This window comes from Nicotiana tomentosiformis, chromosome 1 (genome assembly GCF_000390325.3).
Source record: "Nicotiana tomentosiformis chromosome 1, ASM39032v3, whole genome shotgun sequence".
NCBI lineage: Eukaryota > Viridiplantae > Streptophyta > Magnoliopsida > Solanales > Solanaceae > Nicotiana > Nicotiana tomentosiformis.
Window position 1 is genome coordinate 78,055,746 of NC_090812.1, and position 21,025 is coordinate 78,076,770.

The following is a 21,025-nucleotide window of genomic DNA, read 5'->3' on the forward strand; positions in this document are numbered from 1 at the left end:
GTTAATTCGGCCAGTCATTTAAAAAAATGACCAACTTTGGTCGGTAATTTTACTTTTTAATAAAACCGACCAACTTTGGTCGGCTATTTTCGTGCGAAAATACAATTAAAGAGTATAAATCAAATAAAAGACAGTCTTAAAATAAAATGCACCAATTGTCTAGTGGTAGAATAGTATCCTGCCACAGTACAGACCCTAGTTCGATTCCCAGATGTTGAATCTTTTGATTACATAATTAAAATACCGACCAACTTTGGTCTTGAAAAAACCGACCAAAGTTGTTCGGTTTTTATTGCAATTTTTTTTTGAATTTAATTGACCGACCAAAGTTGGTCGGTAATTTCTGACCAACTTTGGTTAGTATGACTTTCCGACCCCTAAAATACCGTCCACACGTAAATGGTCGTATTTTGGTCGGTTATTGGCCATTATCGACCAACGTTGGTCGATTTTTTTGGTCGTTTTTACCGAATTTCTAATAGTGATGGCCGAAAAAGGTAAAGAATTGAGGTTTTCTTTAGAAAGGAGGTTGCTTATTGCATTTGGTACGTTGAAACGGAGGATGATGATCTTGACGTTGAAGTTGATGTTTTGGATATGGTAATGAGATCTACATTGGTCATACTACTTTCCCTAGAGGTGGAGGTTTCTTCTCAAAGTTGAGCAACACTAATCTCTTGGAATGGAAGGGCCGACTCTCATTCGCTCAACTAGTAAATGATGAGCTCCATGTCTTGGTGTTAGACGATTGCAAAAAGTTGAAATGGGCCGAAAGAAATCGGATCATCAAGCTGCCATTCTTTATACCGAATCATAAAGAGCTAATGATATTTTCTACTTTTGCCGACAATTCTATGTTGTTCTTTGTGAGATAGGACCAAGAATCTTTCTGTTGTGGTGAAGATATCGTAAAACTGACCATGCAAAAAATATTCAACAAGGGAACCTCCTAGGAGTCAATGGAGTTGGGTTTTAGAATAAGGAAATTTTTATTTTTGAGATATTTGTTTACGTGTTAGAAGTATAAAGTTACGTTTTCCCTTGCTTCCTTCAAACCTTATACTCCCCCTGTTCACTTTCACTTGTTCATTATAGATTTTGCAAGCTTTTTAAAAAATAATAAATGAAGTGCATAATTTACCATGATACCCATATTAATTGATACTCCCTCCGTTTACTTTTACTTGTCCACTATGTACTTTGCACACCCCTTAAGAAATAATAAATGAAGTACATAATTTACCATGATACCCATATTAGTTGATGCATATTTTTAATGAATTTGAGAAAATAATTTGAAATGAGCAATTAATATTATATTATGAGTACAACAGGAAAAAAGAAATTGTCTTCTCTTGTTATGCTAAAAGTGACAAGTAAAAGTGAAAATCTATTTTTAGAATATCGGACAAGTAAAAGTGAACTCAGGGAGTACTTATTTTTAGTAAATTGAGAAAATGATTTGAAATGAGTAATTAATATTGATGGTATTACAGGATAAAAGAAATTGTCTTCTCTTGATATGTTAAAAGTGACAAGTAAAAGTGAAAATTTATTTATAGAATATTATACCAGTGAAAGGGAACGGAGGGAGTATATTATTTTTGTACTCTACCCTTGTGAATACAAACTCGTTCATTGATATCGATGATAAATTTTAATTGAGTGAAAAAAAAGTCAAATAATGCTAATTGACTGGTAATTTCTTGTATACAACATCATATCTTTGGAACAACTGTTTTTGGTTAAAATATTATTAGTATCATTCAAGTACCAATGTGTTGGTTGTCTAATTCTTGAGTGATGCCTATGTATAGATATAATATTGTTTTTCTCGCTTAAAAATACGTTGGTTTCTTCAAAAACATAAATGGAATGCTCAAAGAAATATTATTGGACAGTAGGAAATCTACGGAATAATGTGCTTATCTAGTTGTAGTCGTACAATTCCTTCAATTCATCGAGAAATACTATGTAATTAGTGAACATGTTTACTGAATCTTTCAACTCCACTTAGAAATTATCCATTTGCCTATGACCACTCTTAACCCAAAATAGTTGTGTTTGATAAAAACAATCTAGAATGAGATACAGCATCAGCAGTCCAGAACTTAGTGATTTATTGTGTTAGTACAAGATTTCACAGATTCTAATCCCTTGAAAACTACTCCATTTTCTTGTTGTGGCAGGACACAGAAATCACACAACGGATTAAAAAAGATGTGGTTTTCCTCCATAAATTATAATTTCACTCCACATCCCTCTACCCCAAACAGCACTACTTCTTTAGTAGCCTCTCTTTCCCTCAAACACAAAAAAGTACTATTAGTATTTCTTCTTCTTCTTCCTAAAGCTCTCCAGTTTCTTTAGATTTCTTCAAGAAAATATATAAAAATGGCCATTAGAAAATCAAACAAGCTACCACAAGCCGCAGTTTTGAAGCAAATTATGAAAAGGTGTTCGAGTTTGGGTAAGAAGCAATGCTATAATGATGAAGCTCACCTTCCCATTGACGTACCTAAAGGACATTTTGCAGTTTACGTGGGAGAGAACCGAACTCGATATATTGTACCAATTTCTTTCTTAAATCACCTTGAGTTTCAGTGCCTCCTCCAATGCGCTGAAGAAGAATTTGGATTTGATCACGACATGGGCATCACTATTCCCTGCGAAGAAGTTGTTTTCCGGTCACTAACTTCCATTATTTGTTATAGTGAAGTACCTGAAAAGAAGAAAATATTGTGAATACCAAATTGTGTTTTTTCGTTTCTCTTTTTTGTAACATCTTTCTTTATTCCATTTTTTTTGGGTGGTACTTTCTAGTTTGTAATTCAATCTTAACACCAACGGCGATCCCTGGCAACGGCGTTTTTCCTTTTTTAAAATTAAAAAAGAAAAATAAAAACCTAGGAAACACATTATATCCTTAGTTCTTTTTATGGTCAGAATCAGATTTGTAAAAGAAAAAAAAAATGGAAGTTTTTCTTTGCAGCGCTGGTGCTTTGTTGCACCCTCAGAGAGAATTATAAATGTCTCTCAATCATTCATCGTTAGATCTTCCTTTCTTTCATGCAATGGTTGACCTAATTTAAGCCATATGCAATGGCCTCTGAATGCTACGTGAAAGCAATTTCATCATATGACTCAAGAACAACTGGCTTATTAGACAAAAAAAAATAAAAAAATCAAATCTAAACAGTTTACATGAATAAAACGGAACCAACAACAAATATTAAGCTAAGTAATTGATTTAAGCAAGTTCATGACTATTTCAATTCTTTGAAGATTCTAGATTTACAAAATATAGAAAAGTTAATAATCTACTATTCCTGATAATAGCTATTCTTTTAGGCATGGAGTAGATTTATCTGTACCCTTTACAAATGGTTTTGCAGCGTTATGAAATTCATTTTTTCTCAGCCTGATATGCTCTCATTTTTTAGGCCAAGAAACTGCCTTTTAAGTAGCTAACTTACCGGTTCAACATTGTCATATATTTCAAACAACAAATTTGCAGAAAGAAATAAGTATCAGTTTCCGAGTCATGAACTTTTGGAATAACACATGTATGAATCTGTTAACCTAATTCAAATGCAAAGATTCCAGTGAAAGAACATAAAGCAGTAGAAAGAGAGAAACTTAAACCATTGTCCATCAGGTTAAAGTCATGAGACTTTCTATAGTAATCCTAACTTGGAAAATACAAGATCAACGAAATAATCTGCTATATAACCAGTTAAAATACACTCATAGTGTAAAAGTTATTTGTAGTGTCAACACTACATCCTAGAAACGTGTAGAAGCTGAATTATTCAGAATTTCAAGATAAATTTCGTTTGGACACATTAAGTGAGAAAAATGGATGTGGTATATGTATTCTTTGAATTAGTCTTTGCGAGTCAAAAGAACCAATGTTTGTGGTGCTATGCCTCATTGAGATCCTAACTAATCAACTGTACAAGAGCCGATCTCCTAATATGATAAACAAAATTGTGAGACCTAAAAAAAAGATCTCAACTATATTCTTAAATCCTAAACTGAGAAGTGATTCCAATGAAGATGTCCTCTGAGCAGGGAATTGTGACACCACCCATAGGATGATTGAAGCCAAATTCTTCCTCAGCTTGACTAAGCAAATCTTGAAATAAAGGCTGGCTCAAATATGCTATGGGAATTACAAATCTCTTCCTCTGCTTCTCCCCAACATAAACAGCAAAATAGCCCTTGGGAACATCAAGGGATGTTGAGGACTTCTTGATTATACGAGGAACACGGATAGCCATGATTTTTTCTTTAAGATGAGCAAACGATGAAAAGAAGAAATACTAATATTCTGAAAGCTTTGAGTAGTTTTCTAGTTTTGTGGAGAGCTGTGGTGGTGTAAAACTTCTCAAAACATGTTTATATAAGCAAATGGAAAGTCGTAAAAGATCATGATTTTGTGGTGTAGAGCCATTTGGATTGGGCATCAGTGAAAGACAATGACATACCAATAACCACATGGTCCTGCCTTCCAACTAATTGACATGATTAATTACTTTAGCTCATATAATTTCAAGAACAATAGGTCCTACACCTTTTCTTATAGAATCAAATGCATACGAATGTATGGTCCCTTATGATGATTTGTGTCTGGAACACTATCCATTAGGACAAAAACATACCCCATATACAAACTTTGTGTCAATTTAAGTAAGAACTACTCCTATAAGAGAAAACAAGTGAATTATATCTCAAATTTCAGTGGTGAAGAGGCATTTGTTGCACTGTTGATTGACAATAGCAGATGAAGTATCACATGGTTTTGCCGTCCAACTGATTGTCAAGTATTTATGATTTTAGGCCATTGTGACTGATGATCAGTAGGCCCGAGTATTTTTATGACATGATAGAAAACACAGGATCTTTAGAAATCAAATTGATAACAACGGGTGATTGTCCTGTAATTATTCAGGTCCGTACCACTTGTTTTGCAATTAGAAATAAATTTACTGCAATGTCTGACAACTTGTTTGGTCCCTCATGCTAAGGTCATTATATAGGATCAACTTTCCTGATTAGGATTACCGGAGTTATTTCAGCAAATTTTCCAAACAGTAGAGGGCAGAAATGTTTACTCACTATTAACCTGTCCCCATGTCTATAGTTTCCGAATTTCCATTGTGAGTACAGATGTTATATCTTAGAGTTAATTAAGTTACATTTGTTTCAATCAGCAGCGGAGATGTTGAAGATGTTGAATCAAATACGAACAAACAAAACCGATCAACAAGCTCAGATCTGCATCAGGGGTAAGATTATTGGGAAACATGAAAAGCTTAAAATTATAACAACTCTTGAACCAATGATAATGTAGGATAGCTTCATTTAAGAAAACAGACTCATCCATTCTGTGTTCTTGCCATAAATAGGATTAACAACAGAAATCAAACAGTAAACTAAAAATGAATACCACATATTCGGAGAGTGTTATCAAGTAAGCAGGGAGCTTAGCTTGAAAGAAAAAGATGTTTTCACATTCCTAAGCGCCACAGGTAATTGGAAAGCCAAATGGTAAACATGGTAGCTCTTATCACATCTTCAAAATATTTTTTCTATTGCATTCAGGTGCACTTACAAAACCAAGAAAGTTGAACAAGAATTATTATATTGCAATAAATTATTCCATCAATATATGGAATTGATTCGAACCATAGAAGTAAAAAAGTTCATTACTTCAATTTCTATTGAAGTAGAAAAATGTGTCCTTAGTCATGAGAATAGAGGAATAACATCCATTCAATATGGAGCTAAATTCATTAGTCTACCTAGTCAGAGGGTGGTAACACTCCTCATTCTAACTTCAAATTACTGTTTCTTCTAACTCCTGAACTGTACACTCAGGAAATCCTACTTTACAGCTTTACAAATTGTGTAAGCAAAACCTGTTGACTGGTTAATTTCCTTCTCACTTCCTCAAGCGAGATGTGAGATCAACGAACACATCCTCACTGCAAGGAATTGTGACACCACCCATAGGATGATCAAAGCCAAATTCTTCCTCATCTTGACTAAGCAAGTCTTGAAATAAAGGTTGACTCAAGAACGATACGGGGATTAGAAATCTCTTCTTTTGCTTCTCCCCAACATACACAGCAAAATGGCCTTTTGGAACATCTCCACTTGTGGAAGACTTCTTGATTATACGAATAGCCATGATCTTTTAGTTTTAATGTATAAGAGCAAAGAAGTAAAAGAAGAACTACTAAAGCAGAAAAATAATCTTTGAATGTTTTAAACTGAGAGCTGTGGTAGTAGTCACTCTTTGAATGTGTTTATATAGGCCAAATGGCAACTCAGAGAATCCTATTGATGGTAAAGAGTTATTTCGTGGGCACCCACGGAATACAATAGTATCTGAAGTAACATGGTTTTGCCTTCCAACTAATTTTCAATTTAGTCTATTTAAGATCAAGACATCAGGCCCTGCCTTTTCCCTGAAGTTGGAACATAGCATATGCCTCACAACCAAATTGCTAAAGAAAGATGTATCCTAGAGTGATTATTCATGTCTAAATATACACCTAGACATTTCTTGTCATTAACATGGTTTTCTGGTAAGAATTTATTCAAATAAAATGGAATATCCATCACTAGAACCAATAGAACAAAGGAAAGTGGGATGTTCCAGCTTCCAGGTGCTGTCTAGCTTGGTCCTGAACTTAATCCAAAATATTTGGCTACTCTTACCTCATCTATTAAGAATGTCACAATTTTGTATATGGATAATATATTATTTTGTATATGGAGGTTTAGGAACTCTTTCCTAATATTATAACAAACAAAACACCTGATCTCTAACATACAAATTTGACTAATTCTGGGAATTCAATTATGTGTTAGGCTTTGGGCAACAAACTTATTTTGCAAAATCGAAAAAAAAATTGAGAAAAATGAAAGAGGATAAAGGTGAACTTTAGCTCCTGAATAGTAAAGATAAAGAAAAAGAGAACAAAAAAGGCGTTTCTAATTGCTTGGTCTAGTTACTCTTCAATTATAAAGAACTCTACTGGGCAACATGCAATTGAGGTATATAGATTTTATACTTGAAGTATGTAAAACACAAAAACTTATGAATTTGGATTTAATAACCTGAAAACAAGCAACATAAGAATACTTACATAGCTATATTTGGTAACCCACCAGAAAATATGTACAGATGTACTAATAAATATTTTTAGAAATAAGCTGACTAAAATAAGATACAATTTTTATCCTCATATCATAAGTTGTTCTAATCTGATGATTTAATTAACTTCACGATCAGAAAAATCCAAGTTTTTCAGCTGTTCAGTAGAAATTCTAATAAATCAAACCAGAGATTTATTCTTAAAAGAGCAGAAAATAGAAATATCTAATGGAGTGTGGTCTATTAATGTCACTTCTTTGATAGTTTGAAAATTCTGCTACAAATATTAAGTTTTCTTTGTTGTCATTGCCAAAAACTTTCAGTGTTCTGGATAAGTGCCAGATAAAGCGTCTCCTTTAGAATTAATTATAAAAGACTTTTAGCACATTAGAAGCTCCAATTCCCATATAATGGAGAAAGAGTCTTGAAAAGAAATTTATCCAACAAGAATACTGAAAATCCAATTGGCTAAAGAGTGAATATGAACAGATTTCATTTGCTAATGAATGTGCTGTATGTCTTTTTGACATCAGCTACTGAAAATTACATTCAAAATTGGGATCTACTATTGCAGCTGACAGTAGCCCCCTCTATCTAATTTCCAGTAATAAGGTAAAACAATGTGTCTTTCCTAATTCATCTATTGTACAAACTGGAAATCCTATTCTTTACAAAACTGTGAAAGGAAAAACCTCATATCCTACTCAAGTGAGAAATAAGATCAATGAAGACATCCTCGTCGCAAGGAATTGTGAGACCACCCATTGGATGATCAAAGCCAAATTCTTCTTCAGCTTGACTAAGCAAGTCTTGAAATAAAGGTTGACTCAAGAACGATATGGGGATTACAAATCTCTTCTTCTGCTTCTCCCCAACATAAACAGCAAAATGACCCTTCGGAACATCTCCAGCTTTAGAAGACTTTTTTATTATACGAGGCATACGGATAGCCATGGTTGTTAAGTTCAATATAGATGAGCAAATAAGGAACAAAATTAGTAAGGACCCTGAAAGGAGAGAAAAGCTTTGTACGATTTTAAGTTTTGCTGAATGATGTTATTGTAACGCTTCTTTATATAGGCCAATGACAAGTTAGAAAATCCTACTTATGTGCATAGGCATTCTGTGGACACCAGCTAAAGACAATAGCACCTGAAGTATCACATGGTTTTGTCTTCCAACTCATTGTCATACTATTTATACATTGAGACTAGTCTAAAAGCAGAAGGTCCCACTGATGTTAAATCAACAAGTTGTAGTCAGAATTCAAATGATTGATCATCAAATGCGAATCTATGAGGGCATGTCCTGAGAAATTTGGACGAAATTTGACCATCTATAGTGTTAATTAAAGCAATGGCCCAGGATACAAGTTGGTTCCTATGAAAATAATCTACCTACTCTTATGGTTCCAAGTGGTGGTGCAGTTGAAGACTTCGAGAACACTTATAAAATTTTCAAATTGTGATGATTATTACTGGAAATAGAGAATTGGATAAAGTTAGAATATTTCTCCAGTTTCATTTATCAATAATAAGGTCATAGGCCATGCAATGTTTCTGGTCAAAGCTACACAAAACCAACCAGTGTTTACTTGTATTGTGCCAATGATGATCATTGGTGGAACCTCAACACTAATTTTGTAGGAAACAAGCAAGAGAAAAACGCAGAAGCTTATCTTTAATCTGGTCAGAAAATTAAGATAATAGACTGGTACAAGAACGATATGCTGGCTTAAATTTGTCAAGAAAATCAATTGACACAGTGCACCTTGAAATGATCAAATTATATAAATCTAATAACAAGTTGACTTTGAACAGCACTTTACTAGCCATCTAAATTCCTATACCAAACTTCTAAGTATTTATGAACAGCCAGAGCTATGACCTGTATGATACAAGAGACAGAGACAAACGGAAAGCCTAATTCATCCTCAAGCTATAATTTCAAATGATAATCTTAGCAACTACACAAACGCGTCAACTTTAACCAGTGCAAGCTAAGAAATTGATTTAGGCAAGTACATGATTATTTCAATTCTTGGATTATTTTAATGTTTTAAGTAATCTAAACTTCTAAATGGTTTGGTCCTAGCATTGGGCGGTTTATTTGTTAAAACAGAAGAGCAACTCACAAAATGCACGGGCTGGTAATGAACATCAGCATGGAAATGAAATCTTCCTCGCCGATGCAAGGCCCCTCACCCACATCTTATCTTCAGGGCAGCCTGAAAGGAAGTGTTCTTTACAGGAATTTCATCGAACAACACAGCTGCATTCTTCGTAAACAATTTCTGGATATGCCAAAGTTGATATTTTGAAGACAAGAAGAACAAATCAGGCAATATTTCAAGGGATTTAACTAATATACAGCGGATAGCATAAACATTTTGTGCACTAATAGCACGGTTTATTATAATAGGTTATTAGGTTACCAATTACTAAATACTAATCATAAAAATTTATTTGTATACCTTGTAAGTGACCTACTTCTATAAATATCTTATACACAGTTAGAACACAGAAAACTCTATCTTATATATTGGCGAAGTGGATAAGCTGAATTTTTCAGCACCGCAAGATAAATTTCTTTCGGATGCATTAAGTGAGAGAAAAGAATGTTGTATCTGTATTCTTTGAATTAGTGTCTTTGTGAGTCAAAAAGCGCCAATTTTTGTGGTGCTAAGCTTTACATAGCTTCTAATTAACCAACTTCAACTATACAAGATGGATATCCTACTTTGATATACAAAATTGTGAGATCTAAAAAGGAAAAATGATCTAAACTATATACTTAAATCCTAAACTGGGAAGTTATGCCAATGAAGATGTCCTCTGAGCAAGGAATTGTGACACCACCCATTGGATGATCAAAGCCAAATTCTTCCTCTGCTTGACTTAGCAAGTCTTGAAATGAAGGTTGGCTCAAGAATGATATAGGGATCACAAATCTCTTCTTCTGCTTCTCTCCAACATACACTGCAAAGTGTCCTTTTGGAACATCTCCAGCTGTAGAAGACTTCTTCATTATACGAGGCATACAGATAGCCATGGTCGTTAAGTTCAATACAGATGAGAAATTAAGAAAGGGGAGAATTAGTAAGGACCCTGAAAGTACTTGTCAAAAAAGGACCCTGAAAGCAGAGAAAAGCTTTGTATGGTTTCAAGTTTTGGTGAGAGCTGTTATGGTAAACCCTTCTTTGTATATGTGTATATAGGCCAATGACAAGTTGTAGAGTCCTAATGATGTGCATTGAATAGTATTTTGTGGGCACCAGCTAAAAACAATAGCACCTCAAGTAAGACATGGTTTTGCCTTCCAAATCATTGTCATACAATAAAATATATTAAGACTAGTCTAAAAGAAGAGGGTCCCCCTGATCTTCACAACAAAGAACATATGGAAACCTCATCTTCTTGAAAAATGGTTTAGTTAGGGACCACCTCTAGCCATTTCTTGAAGTTAAATCAATAAGTTGTAGTCAGAATTCCAATGATTGATCATCAAACGCGAATCTATAAGGGCATATCCTGAGAATTTTAGACAAAAATCTGATCATCCATATTGCTAAAGCAGTGGCACAGGACACAAGTTGGTTCTTATGACAAAAAACTACTGTCTTACTCTTTTGGTACCAAGTGGTGCTGCAGTTAAAGGCTTCGAGATCACTTAAAAACGGTCAAATTGTGATGATTAGTAATGGAAATAATAGAGAATTGGATAAGGTTAGAATATTTCTCCAGTTTCATTTATCAATAAGAAGGTCATGCCATGTTTCTGGTCAAAGAAAAACAAAACCAACTACTTTTGTTGAGCCAATGCTGAGCATGGGTGGACCTCAGCTGTAATTTTGTAGGAAACAAGCAAAGAGAAGAATGCAGAAGCTTATGGACAGCCAGAGCAATTATGATATAGACTGGTACTAATCCACAAAAACAACATGCTGGCTTAAATTTGTCAAGAAAATCAATATTTGATCAGATTATATAAACCACAACAAGTTGACTTTGAACAGCACTTCATAGCCAGAGCTAGGCCTGCATGGTACTAGGTACAAAGACCTCAAAATGTACAGTAAAACTAAAACGAGTTCTGGACAGGAGAGAAATAGCCTCTGAATGCTCATCAGGTGACTCGAGAACAACATGCTTCTTAGTGCATGGAGAGCCTAATTCCTCCTCTAGCTATAGTGTCAAATGATAAGTTAATCAACTACACCAAAGCATCAACTCTTTACAGTTTATGTGAAGAGCAGAACCAACAAGAAGTAGCAAGCTAAGATATTGATTTAGGCAAGTACATGACTATTTCAATTCTTGGTCTAGTGTTTAAGTAATCAAAACTTCTAAATTGTTTGATCCTAGCATCGGGTAGTTTATTCATTACTTCCTCTGTCCCATTTTATGCGGCACACGTTCTTTTTTAATCGATCCCAAAAAGAATGATATTTTTCTATATTTAGAAACAATTCAACTTTAAACTTCTCGTCTTAACCTTAAAGATATGATTTATAACCACACAAATCTCTATGGCTTGTTTTAGAACTCAAGTTTCAAAAGTATTTCTTTCTTTCTCTTAAACTCCGTGCTAAGTCAAACATTATCACATAAAAGTGGACGGGGGAGTATACTGTATTAGAAGGCATAGCTGTAAATCAGAAGAGCAACTCACAAGATGGTCTGGCTGATAAATGAACATCAGCATGGAAATGAATGGTGATGTCTTTTCCCCTGGTATTGTTTTACATTTTGTATAAGCTCGGGAAAGGAAGGCTGGTTCAAAGGAGAAAACAGAAAAGTTAATAATCTATTGGTCCTGATAATAGCAAATTTTTTAGATGGGGAGTTGATTAAACTGTACCCTTACAAATGGTTTTGCATTGTTAAGAAATTCAGAGCAGTGTTCTTCACAGGAATTTCATCGAACAACATGGCGGCACTCTAGGTAAACAATGACTTGGCATACAAATCAACCAAAGCAGAGCACACATACACGCTTAAAAGCAAACCAGAATATTCATGTAAAAGGGCGTGAATCACTTAGCCCAAAGTTGACATTTCGAACACCATTTGAATGCACGGAAGAGAAGTGATGGAGAGCAAGAGCATGGAACTTATTTTGGCAAAAATGGAGGAAAAAAATGGTTTATAAAAGTAAAGGGATTTTTTGGGCTAAGGATCTTGAAGAAGCTGATTAGCGTCGTAAGGTTGTTGTTAGGAATTGCTCACTAAAGATTTTGAGCTACTCCTGCTTTAAAGATTTTGGATTAATGTACGAGTTCAGTATGAGAGTCTATCTTTAGTAAAACCCATCACTCACACTCTCAAAAACAATTAAATTCTTTTACAACCTCCTCCACTCGCACCTCTCAAAAAATTCAAAGAGCAAAATATCCAACTTGTATCCCACATGTCAATAATTCAAAGTTATATCTTGGCCAAGTATATAAGCTAAATTGTTCATCCATTTAAGAAAAATCTCTTTCGGATAAATTTGTAGCAAGAGAAAACAATTAATGTTGTGTCTCTACTCTTTGAATTAGAGTCTTTTTGAGTTAAAAAACACCAATTTTTTTGGTGCTAAGCCTCATCACTTAACTTCTAATAACTAATCAACTGTACAAAACAGATCTCCTGCTTTCGTATACAAAATTGTGAGACCTATAAACGGAAAGATGATTCTCAATTATATTCTTATATCCTAAACTGAGAAGTGATGCCAATGAAGATGTCCTCTGAGCAGGGAATTGTGACACCACCCATTGGATGATCGAAGCCAAATTCTTCCTCAGCTTGACTAAGCAAATCTTGAAATGTCGGTTGACTTAAGAATGATATGGGAATCACAAATCTCTTCTTCTGCTTCTCTCCAACATAAACAGCAAAATATCCCTTGGGAACATCTCCAGTTGTAGAAGACTTCTTGATAATACGAAGCATACGGATAGCCATGATCTTTTATTTAAGATGAGTAAAGGATGAAGAGAAATTTTGAGTAGTTCTCTAGTTTTGTGGATAGCTGTGGTGGTGTGGAACTTCTCAAAACATGTTTATATAAGCAAATGGAAAGTCGTAAAATCTCATGACTTGTGGTGAAGAGCCATTTGGGTTGGGCATCAGTGGAAGACAATGACATATCCATAACCACATGGTCCTGTCGTCCAACTAATTGACATTATTTATTACTTCAGCTCATATAAGTTCAAGAACAATAGGTCCTACATTTTTCTCCTACATGGAACAAAGGATTTCTTAGAATCAAATCCATAAATATGATGTGGTGCCATATGATGATTCATTGGACCAAAACATACCCCAGATGGAAACTATGTGTCCATTTATATAAGAATATTAAGAGCAAACAAGTCAATCATATGTACGATTTCACTGGTGGAGAGGCATTTGTTGCACTGTTGATTGACAATAGCAGATGAAGTATCACATGGTTTTGTTTTCCAACTCATTGTCAAATACATATACCATTGCTTCCCTACTGTTTTTCATGAAAAGATCGAGAACACAGGATCTTTAGAAATCAACTTGATAACATTGAGTAATTGTCAATACAGGATCTTTCGAGATCAGACTGATAATAACAGGTAATTGTCTTGTTATGATTCAGGTCTGGACCACTTGGTCTGCAATTACAAATAAATTTACTGCAATATCTAACAACTTGTTTGGTCCCTCATGCTAAGTCATTATGTAGGATCAACTTTCCATATCAGAATTACCTAAATTATTTCAGCAGATTTTGTGAAATGTTTCACTAATCGTAGAGAACAAATTTTTTTTACTGGCTATCAACATGTCTGTGTCTATGTTATGCAGATATTCATTAAATTATGAGTCATAACCTTATTAATGCCAGAAATTTGAGTAAATATTCAAGAAAATTACAGATATTATTCTTATTAAGAGAAAATTTTTGCATTCATTTTCTGTTGCATTCAGTTGCACTCAGTACTTCCACAATGCTGCAGCTCTAGTACATATTGGGTTATCATTTTATCAACATGGTAGTGATCATAATGTCATTAACTGAAGGGGTTATGCCACTTTAGAAGACTAGATTCTAGTTCATTCTGATTATAAGTAAACCATGAGAGTTGAGAAAAAAAAATTCTACTGCTATGAATTGATTACATCAATATATGGAAATAGAATGGAGCAATAGAAGTAAAAAGGTTCATTCTTCAATTTCTATTGAAGTAGAAAAATGTGTCCTTAGTCAAGAGACAAAAGAATGACATCCATTCTTTATGTAGCTAAACTCATTAAATCTAACTAGTATTTCTTCTAACGCCTGAACTGTACACAGTGGAGATCCTGCTTTATAGCTTTACAAAATTGTGTAAGCAAAAAAAGGGGACTAATTTCCTTGTCACTTCCTCAAGCGAGATGTGAGATCAACGAAAAAGTCTTCACTGCATGGAATTGTGAGACCACCCATTGGATGATCAAAGCCAAATTCTTCCTCAGCTTGACTAAGCAAGTTTTGAAATGCCGGTTGACTCAAAAATGATATAGGTATTACAACTCTCTTCTTTTGCTTCTCCCCAACATACACAGCAAAGTGGCCCTTGGGAACATCTCCACTTGTCGAAGACTTCTTGATCATACGAAGAATTGCCATGGTCTTTTAGTTTTAGTAAGAAAGAAAGAATTACTAAAGAACTCAAAAGCAGAGAAAACTTTCAATACTTTCAAGTTTGGTGAGAGCTACACCTCTTTGAATATGTTTATATAGGCAATGGCAATTCATAGAACACAGCTGATATGTGTTGAATAGGAATTTGTGGACACCAGCAGAAGACAATGTCACTGAAGTATCACATGCTTTTGTCTTCCAATTATTAATAACTTTGCACTATTAGTTCAAGAACAATAGGCCCTACCTTTTCTTCAAAGCATAGATGAAGCCTTGAGCTATTCATGCCTGTACCACTCGGCCAAGTGCTTCCTAGCTTTGTCCAAACTTAGTGCAAATTAACATTAGGCCTTAATTCATGGACAACAGGTCCTACCTTTTCATTGAACCTGGAACAAGAGTATCCTTCAAAATCAACTTGCTAAAGAGGAATTGTACTACCATGTGATTAATTATGTCTAGATACGCATCCCCGAAAATTAGTAGATGTTAACATGGTTTTGTTGTAAGTATTATCCTTGAGGAAATAAAATAATCTTCTATCACCCTACTTTCCAACTTCCAAGTGCTTCTTAGCTTAGGCCTAGACCTTGATCCAAAGTATGGGGGGTTCTCCAATTTCTTTTCAGTAATCATTATTAGCCCCAGAGGGTTGAAAACAGTTCATTTTACTTGTATTTGAAGCCTCAATTCTTATAATGAAGAGGTAATAGAGACATAGAGAGAACAAAATTATACTGATAAACTTAATTAGACTCTAGTTTTGGCGAGAATGTCCCAATAAAAATGATAGTAATTGAGAATTTAAAAACACTGTTGATAGGAAAACTAGCATGAAGCTTCTGATTATGGTTCTCAAAAAATCCCAAAATAGGTGGTGATAGATGGTTTGGTTGATGCCTATGAAAGACAGTAGCATATGAAGGATCATATGACTTTTCCTTATATGTCCTTGTGCTGTACTAATAATTTGAGACCAAATGATTTAGTCATTGATCTCCTTGGACTAAAGATACATATCTGAATTTTAGCATGGTAAATAGTGTATGAATCTAATCAGAAGAAGAAAAATAGATGCTAGAAGATATTACTTGGTGAAGGTATGTTTGGAACTGGTGAATTATGTGACAATCTCATCTATAAGCTTAAACTATTAGAGAAAATACGATCATATGAAGGTCTGTTTGGAACTGATGAATTACGAATAAAGAGATTCATCCTTTTATAAATTGGATTAACTACATATATTCACCTGTGACTTAAAAGTCAGAAATGCATTCAAGCACATTGTTAACTAGTGGTTTGGGAATATCTTAGGAAAGCAAATCTTTTTCCAAACACGGGACTTGAGTATACGGAATCACAAGCACAAGAAATACCAATGCTAAATGAATGGAACCATCAAGTGGAAAAAATTCAGTACTTCAATATCTTTGAAGTAGAAAAAAGTAAAGAGTCATTCATCTCTTTGACATGACTTAAGTTCACTAACATTTCTCATCCTAACATTAACTACAGCCTTCTCTAACTACTCTTCAACTATACAAACTGTGCAAATCCTGCTTTACTGCTCTACAAAATTGTGAAAACAAGTTTCTGGCTCAGTTCCTCAAACGAGAAGTAAGGTCGATAAAGACGTCCTCTCTGCAGGGAATTGTGAGACCGCCCATTGGATGTTCGAAGCCAAATTCTTCCTCAGCTTGACTAGGCAAGTCTTGAAATAAAGGTTGGCTCAAGAATGATATGGGGATAACAAATCTCTTCTTTTGCTTCTCACCTACATACACAGCAAAATATCCCTTGGGAACATCTGCAGATGTGGAAGACTTCTTGATTATACGAGGCATACGAATAGCCATGATTCTTTTAGCTTTAGTATAGGCGAGGAAAGAAAGAATGGACTACTAAAGACCTCAAAATCAGAGAAAAACTTTGAATACTTTTAAGTTTTGCTGAGAGTTGTGGCTGTAGACACCTTCCTGAAAGTGTTTATATAGGACAATGGCAACTCTTATTATCCTGTTAATCAGTGGTGAGGAGTTATTCTGTGGGTACAAGCTGAAGACAATAGCACCTGAAGTAACGTGGTTTTGCTTTTCTATTCATTGCCAAAGTATTGATGACTCTAGGTCACATTGGTTCAAGACAATAGGCCCTACCTTTAACTTAGTGTTTTAGTAAGCATTTATTTTTCAATATATATATGGATTTCTCCATCACCACATACCAATAGAACAAAGGGAAGTGGGATGTTCCTGCAGGTGCTTCCAAACTTGGTCCTGAACTTAATCCAAAATATGTGTGGCTAATCTTAACTCTTGGATAAAATTTAAAAGTGGAGGTCTCAGAAATGCTAGACAAATTAATGCTGACAGCTTGGCAAGTGGACACCGTTAACTTGTGTTGCAGCTTGCCTTGCCAGGAGCTCCTAAAGTAGAAAATGATTCTTTGACATGGACTAACAATCAGTCTTTGTGGAGCTAAAGTTCACTAATCTACCTAATCTGACAGTGATAACTATTTACCACCTCATTCTAACATAAAAAAATTATTTTTTCTATACAGAATACATATCCTGCTTTACTACTCTACAAATTGTGAAAGTTTCTTTTTTCAGTTCCTTAATCGGGAAGTAAGGTCAATGAATATGTCCTCTCTGCAGGGAATTGTGAGGCCACCCATTGGATGATCGAATTGCCAAATTCTTCCTCAGCTTGACCGAGCAAGTCTTGAAATAAAGGTTGATTCAAGAATGATATAGGGATTACAAATCTCTTCTTCTGCTCCTCCCCAACATAAACAGCAAAATGGCCCTTTGGAACATCTCCAACTGCAGAAGACTTCTTGATTATACGAGGCAGACGAATAGCCATTATCTCCGGTTAAGTACAGATGAGATAAGAAAGAAGAAATTACTGAAGACCTCAGAAGCAGAGAAAGCTTTGAATACTTTGAAGTTTTGCTAAGAGTGGTGGTGGTAAACACCTTCTTGAAAGTGTTTATAAAGGACAATGGTAACTAAGGCCTCATTTGTTTTTTGCTTTTTTAAGATCAAGACGCGTGAATCTGAATACACATCTGAATATCAAGATGTGTATTAAGATTAAGACATCTAAATTTGAATACACATCTGAATATTAAGATGTGTATTAAGATCTGAATACTAAATGATTAAGACTGTTTGATTTTTAATATCTGAATGTATAAAATTTATCTTTATTTGAAAATTAATAAACATAATATTCAAATGAAATACTAATTAATCTAATATTTTATCAATAAAATATATAATTTTTTTAAAATATAGTAGTTGATGGTAGTGATGGCTAACAGTGGTGCTTGTGAATGTCAACTAGAGGCGGTGGTTGGTGGTAGGTTTGGTTGATGGTGGTAGTTCAGGGTAGTAACTAGTGGTAATTAGTAGTGGTGGTGATTATGATTGAGAATGGTGGTGGTGAGTGGTGATAGTTAATAATGACGGGTGGTGATGGTAGTTGTGATTGAGGAAGGTGGCGGTGGGTGATGGTAGTTTATAATGATGGGTAGTGTCGGTTATGATTGTTGATGGTGATGGAGTGGTTAGTTGTGATAGTTGAGGTGGATGGGCGTTTGTGATTGAGAATGATGGTGGTGGGAGTAGTGTGGATGGCGGGTGGTGATAGTCGATTATAGTGGCGACTATGATTGAGGATGATGGTGGTGGTGGTGGCGGCATGGTGGCAGTTGATAATGATAGGCGGTAGCGACAACTAATAATGAATATGGATGATAGCGTCTTAATAAAATTAAGTCTCTGTTATGGATCTTAATCATACAGACCTATTCAGACTCATTAAGTGGTTGTGAAGTAAAAATAAATAAATATACTTAATGATTAAGATCTGAATAATTAAGATTCGGACTTTAAATACAAACGCACTTTATGTCTAAGATCTGATTGATTAAGATTCATACCTCCATTAAGTGCAAACAAATGAGGTCTAAGAGAATTCTGTTAATCAGAGGTGAAGAGTTATTCTGTGGGCACCCCTGGAAGATAATAACATCTGAAGTAACATGGTTTTGTCTTCCAACTAATTGTCAAAGTATATATTGATATCTTTAGTCCATATTAGATCAAGACATCAGGCCCTACCTTTTGTCTGGAGTTGGAACATAGCATGCTGATTCCCCAATTATCGGAATCCTTTCCGCTACGTCTCCTATAATTTTACCTAATTATTCTCTACTGATAATGGCACTTCAGGTGTCGTAATTCTCTCCCGAGCAACTACAACAATTTACTAGATATAATCTCCCGAACTATGCTAGCTGGCACAATCTTACCGCTCACTCTGACCACGTCAAGGCTTTGTTATTCCTAAATCCACCTTTAAACGTGTCGTATTGATTCCTCATATGCGTTAAGAGTGACGTTGTTCAATAACTACCTAAATATGTACCCTTTCCCACGCAATACATAATAAATAGGCACAGTCAATTGATGGCCATTCAATCAATAAAAATAAGCATGCAGTCGAACAAGTAAAGAAATTCAAAGGCTAAATTATATTGAAACTTAACAAGAATTCATCCTCCAAAAGGTTCCATCAAAACCCTAAATAATAAATTAGCTACCCATAGTAGTATGTGAAAATAGAATACTAAAATTCATAACCAATAATAGAAAACAGGAAGAAGAAAGGAAAAACTCATGGTTGAATCTTCCTCCTTGTTCCTAGTATATTCTTGTATCCAAAGGTATTGTGTAACCCTAAAGTAGTGCCTCATACTCCAAAATTATAGCCCCCCCCCGGCCACAAAATGACGTTTTAGGATGTATTTATATGACCTAGATAGGGTAGAGGGTCGTCCAAGGCAATCCAAAATCGGATAGGAGAACTGGAGGGCGTGTCTGCCTTCGCGCGTCGCGCGCCCATGGACGAGGATTCAACTTGTGAAATTTTGCCAGTTCACGAAGCGATCCGTGCCTTCGCTTCACTTCTCTGTTTTGTGCCTTCAGTTTTCTCCTTTTTCACGTCCATTTTCGTGCCCCGCACGAGATTGGACGAGCTCCCAATTCTTTCCATCTCTTCCTTTTTATGTCAAATTGTCATATTTTCATCATTTATCATCCAAACTCGCTCCTACATATAAGAAACACATAATGTACATATTTCACTTCATAAACCACATAAACTCTCACAACTCATACAAGAATTAATATGCAAATATACACAAAAATATGCACTTTTCATCATTTATCACCACCCACACTTAGACTTTTGCTCGTCCTCGAGCAGCTTAAAATTAAGCGCATAGGCAAGAAATACCTTTCAAAATATACTTAAGCATCACCCCAATAACAGTGGTTCATATCAATACTTAGAACTCAACATATGCACTCTCCATACTTTTTCTCAAGTTTTAAACTCATGCCAAGATTATTTAAAACAACTTTGTGTGACTCTTCTAACATTCTGGCCTCAAAAATTAATTCCACTACATTCCTCTTTGTGACTCGCTTCTTGTGCAAACTAAAGATAAGAGTTCCTTACCAATCCGATATAAAGCATGTGCCCTCACCAACAAAACAAAAGAGTGTAATCAGTCCGCACACTCAAATATGAATTCAAGTATAATTTAAGGACTCACAGAATGAAAGAATTCAGTCACTCTCATAAAGAAACTCATGTGCCCCAAAGCTCGTACCATAGGCTTGTCTGTAATGTAAGTCTCTACTAATTTAAGCTCGCAAAGTTTAGAATCAATTAGGTCTTCATGGGTTGTAATGTAGGCTAAGGGACGGGTATGATAGATATGGATAGTAGCGACTAACCCTCCTAATACTTTTAATACAATACACTTAACTTTTAAGTACACCCTCTTCATGATCACTCAACATATCACCAAGACACCGTAAATAACGTAGCCCGTTGACTTTAAGCATATCTACATAAGCACTAGCACATATCAAAGTGAATTGGAGGGATTTTTTTTTCAAAATCTTTTCAACACCCTCCATAAATTGGTATTTCCAGCTAGTAACTCTCTCTATTCACACATGCCCCTTTTGGCCTTTCTATGGTTCCACTAAAAAAACTACCCAATCTCTTTTCCTTCACTTCTAGCGACTTAAGTGCTTTCGGAGGTAAAGGTTCAACAAAATTTAATTAAGAACAAAAGGGATTCGTCTTGTAATGTGGGTACCAAAAAAAAAAGGTTTAC

The 21,025-nt window shown here is 35.0% G+C and overlaps 4 protein-coding genes and 1 pseudogene across 4 annotated transcripts; 1 reads left to right on the top strand and 4 right to left on the bottom strand.

Moving 5' to 3' along the window:
* Window positions 1–2,366: 2,366 nt before the first annotated feature.
* Window positions 2,367–2,799, top strand: LOC104118960 (protein SMALL AUXIN UP-REGULATED RNA 12-like). Its single transcript, XM_009630346.4, has one exon. The coding sequence runs from the start codon at window positions 2,395–2,397 to the stop codon at window positions 2,743–2,745; it is 351 nt and encodes a 116-aa protein (XP_009628641.1). The 5' UTR covers window positions 2,367–2,394; the 3' UTR covers window positions 2,746–2,799.
* A 985-nt stretch (window positions 2,800–3,784) lies between these two features.
* Window positions 3,785–4,391, bottom strand: LOC108946351 (auxin-induced protein 15A-like). The gene has a single exon (XM_018773194.3). The coding sequence runs from the start codon at window positions 4,281–4,283 to the stop codon at window positions 4,026–4,028; it is 258 nt and encodes an 85-aa protein (XP_018628710.1). The 5' UTR covers window positions 4,284–4,391; the 3' UTR covers window positions 3,785–4,025.
* Window positions 4,392–7,632: 3,241 nt separating this feature from the next.
* On the bottom strand, window positions 7,633–8,629 carry LOC104112140 (auxin-induced protein 15A-like). The gene is made up of 2 exons (XM_033660248.2): window positions 8,570–8,629; window positions 7,633–8,476 (listed from the first exon to the last, which is right to left on the bottom strand). Exon 2 carries the CDS (start codon window positions 8,120–8,122, stop codon window positions 7,862–7,864), a length of 261 nt encoding a protein of 86 aa, XP_033516139.1. The 5' UTR covers window positions 8,123–8,476; window positions 8,570–8,629; the 3' UTR covers window positions 7,633–7,861.
* Window positions 8,630–14,343: 5,714 nt separating this feature from the next.
* On the bottom strand, window positions 14,344–15,410 carry LOC104112138 (auxin-responsive protein SAUR21-like). Its single transcript, XM_070185953.1, has one exon. The coding sequence runs from the start codon at window positions 14,801–14,803 to the stop codon at window positions 14,552–14,554; it is 252 nt and encodes an 83-aa protein (XP_070042054.1). The 5' UTR covers window positions 14,804–15,410; the 3' UTR covers window positions 14,344–14,551.
* A 2,021-nt stretch (window positions 15,411–17,431) lies between these two features.
* LOC104112137 (auxin-induced protein 15A-like) lies at window positions 17,432–17,725 on the bottom strand (annotated as a pseudogene).
* Window positions 17,726–21,025: the final 3,300 nt, after the last annotated feature.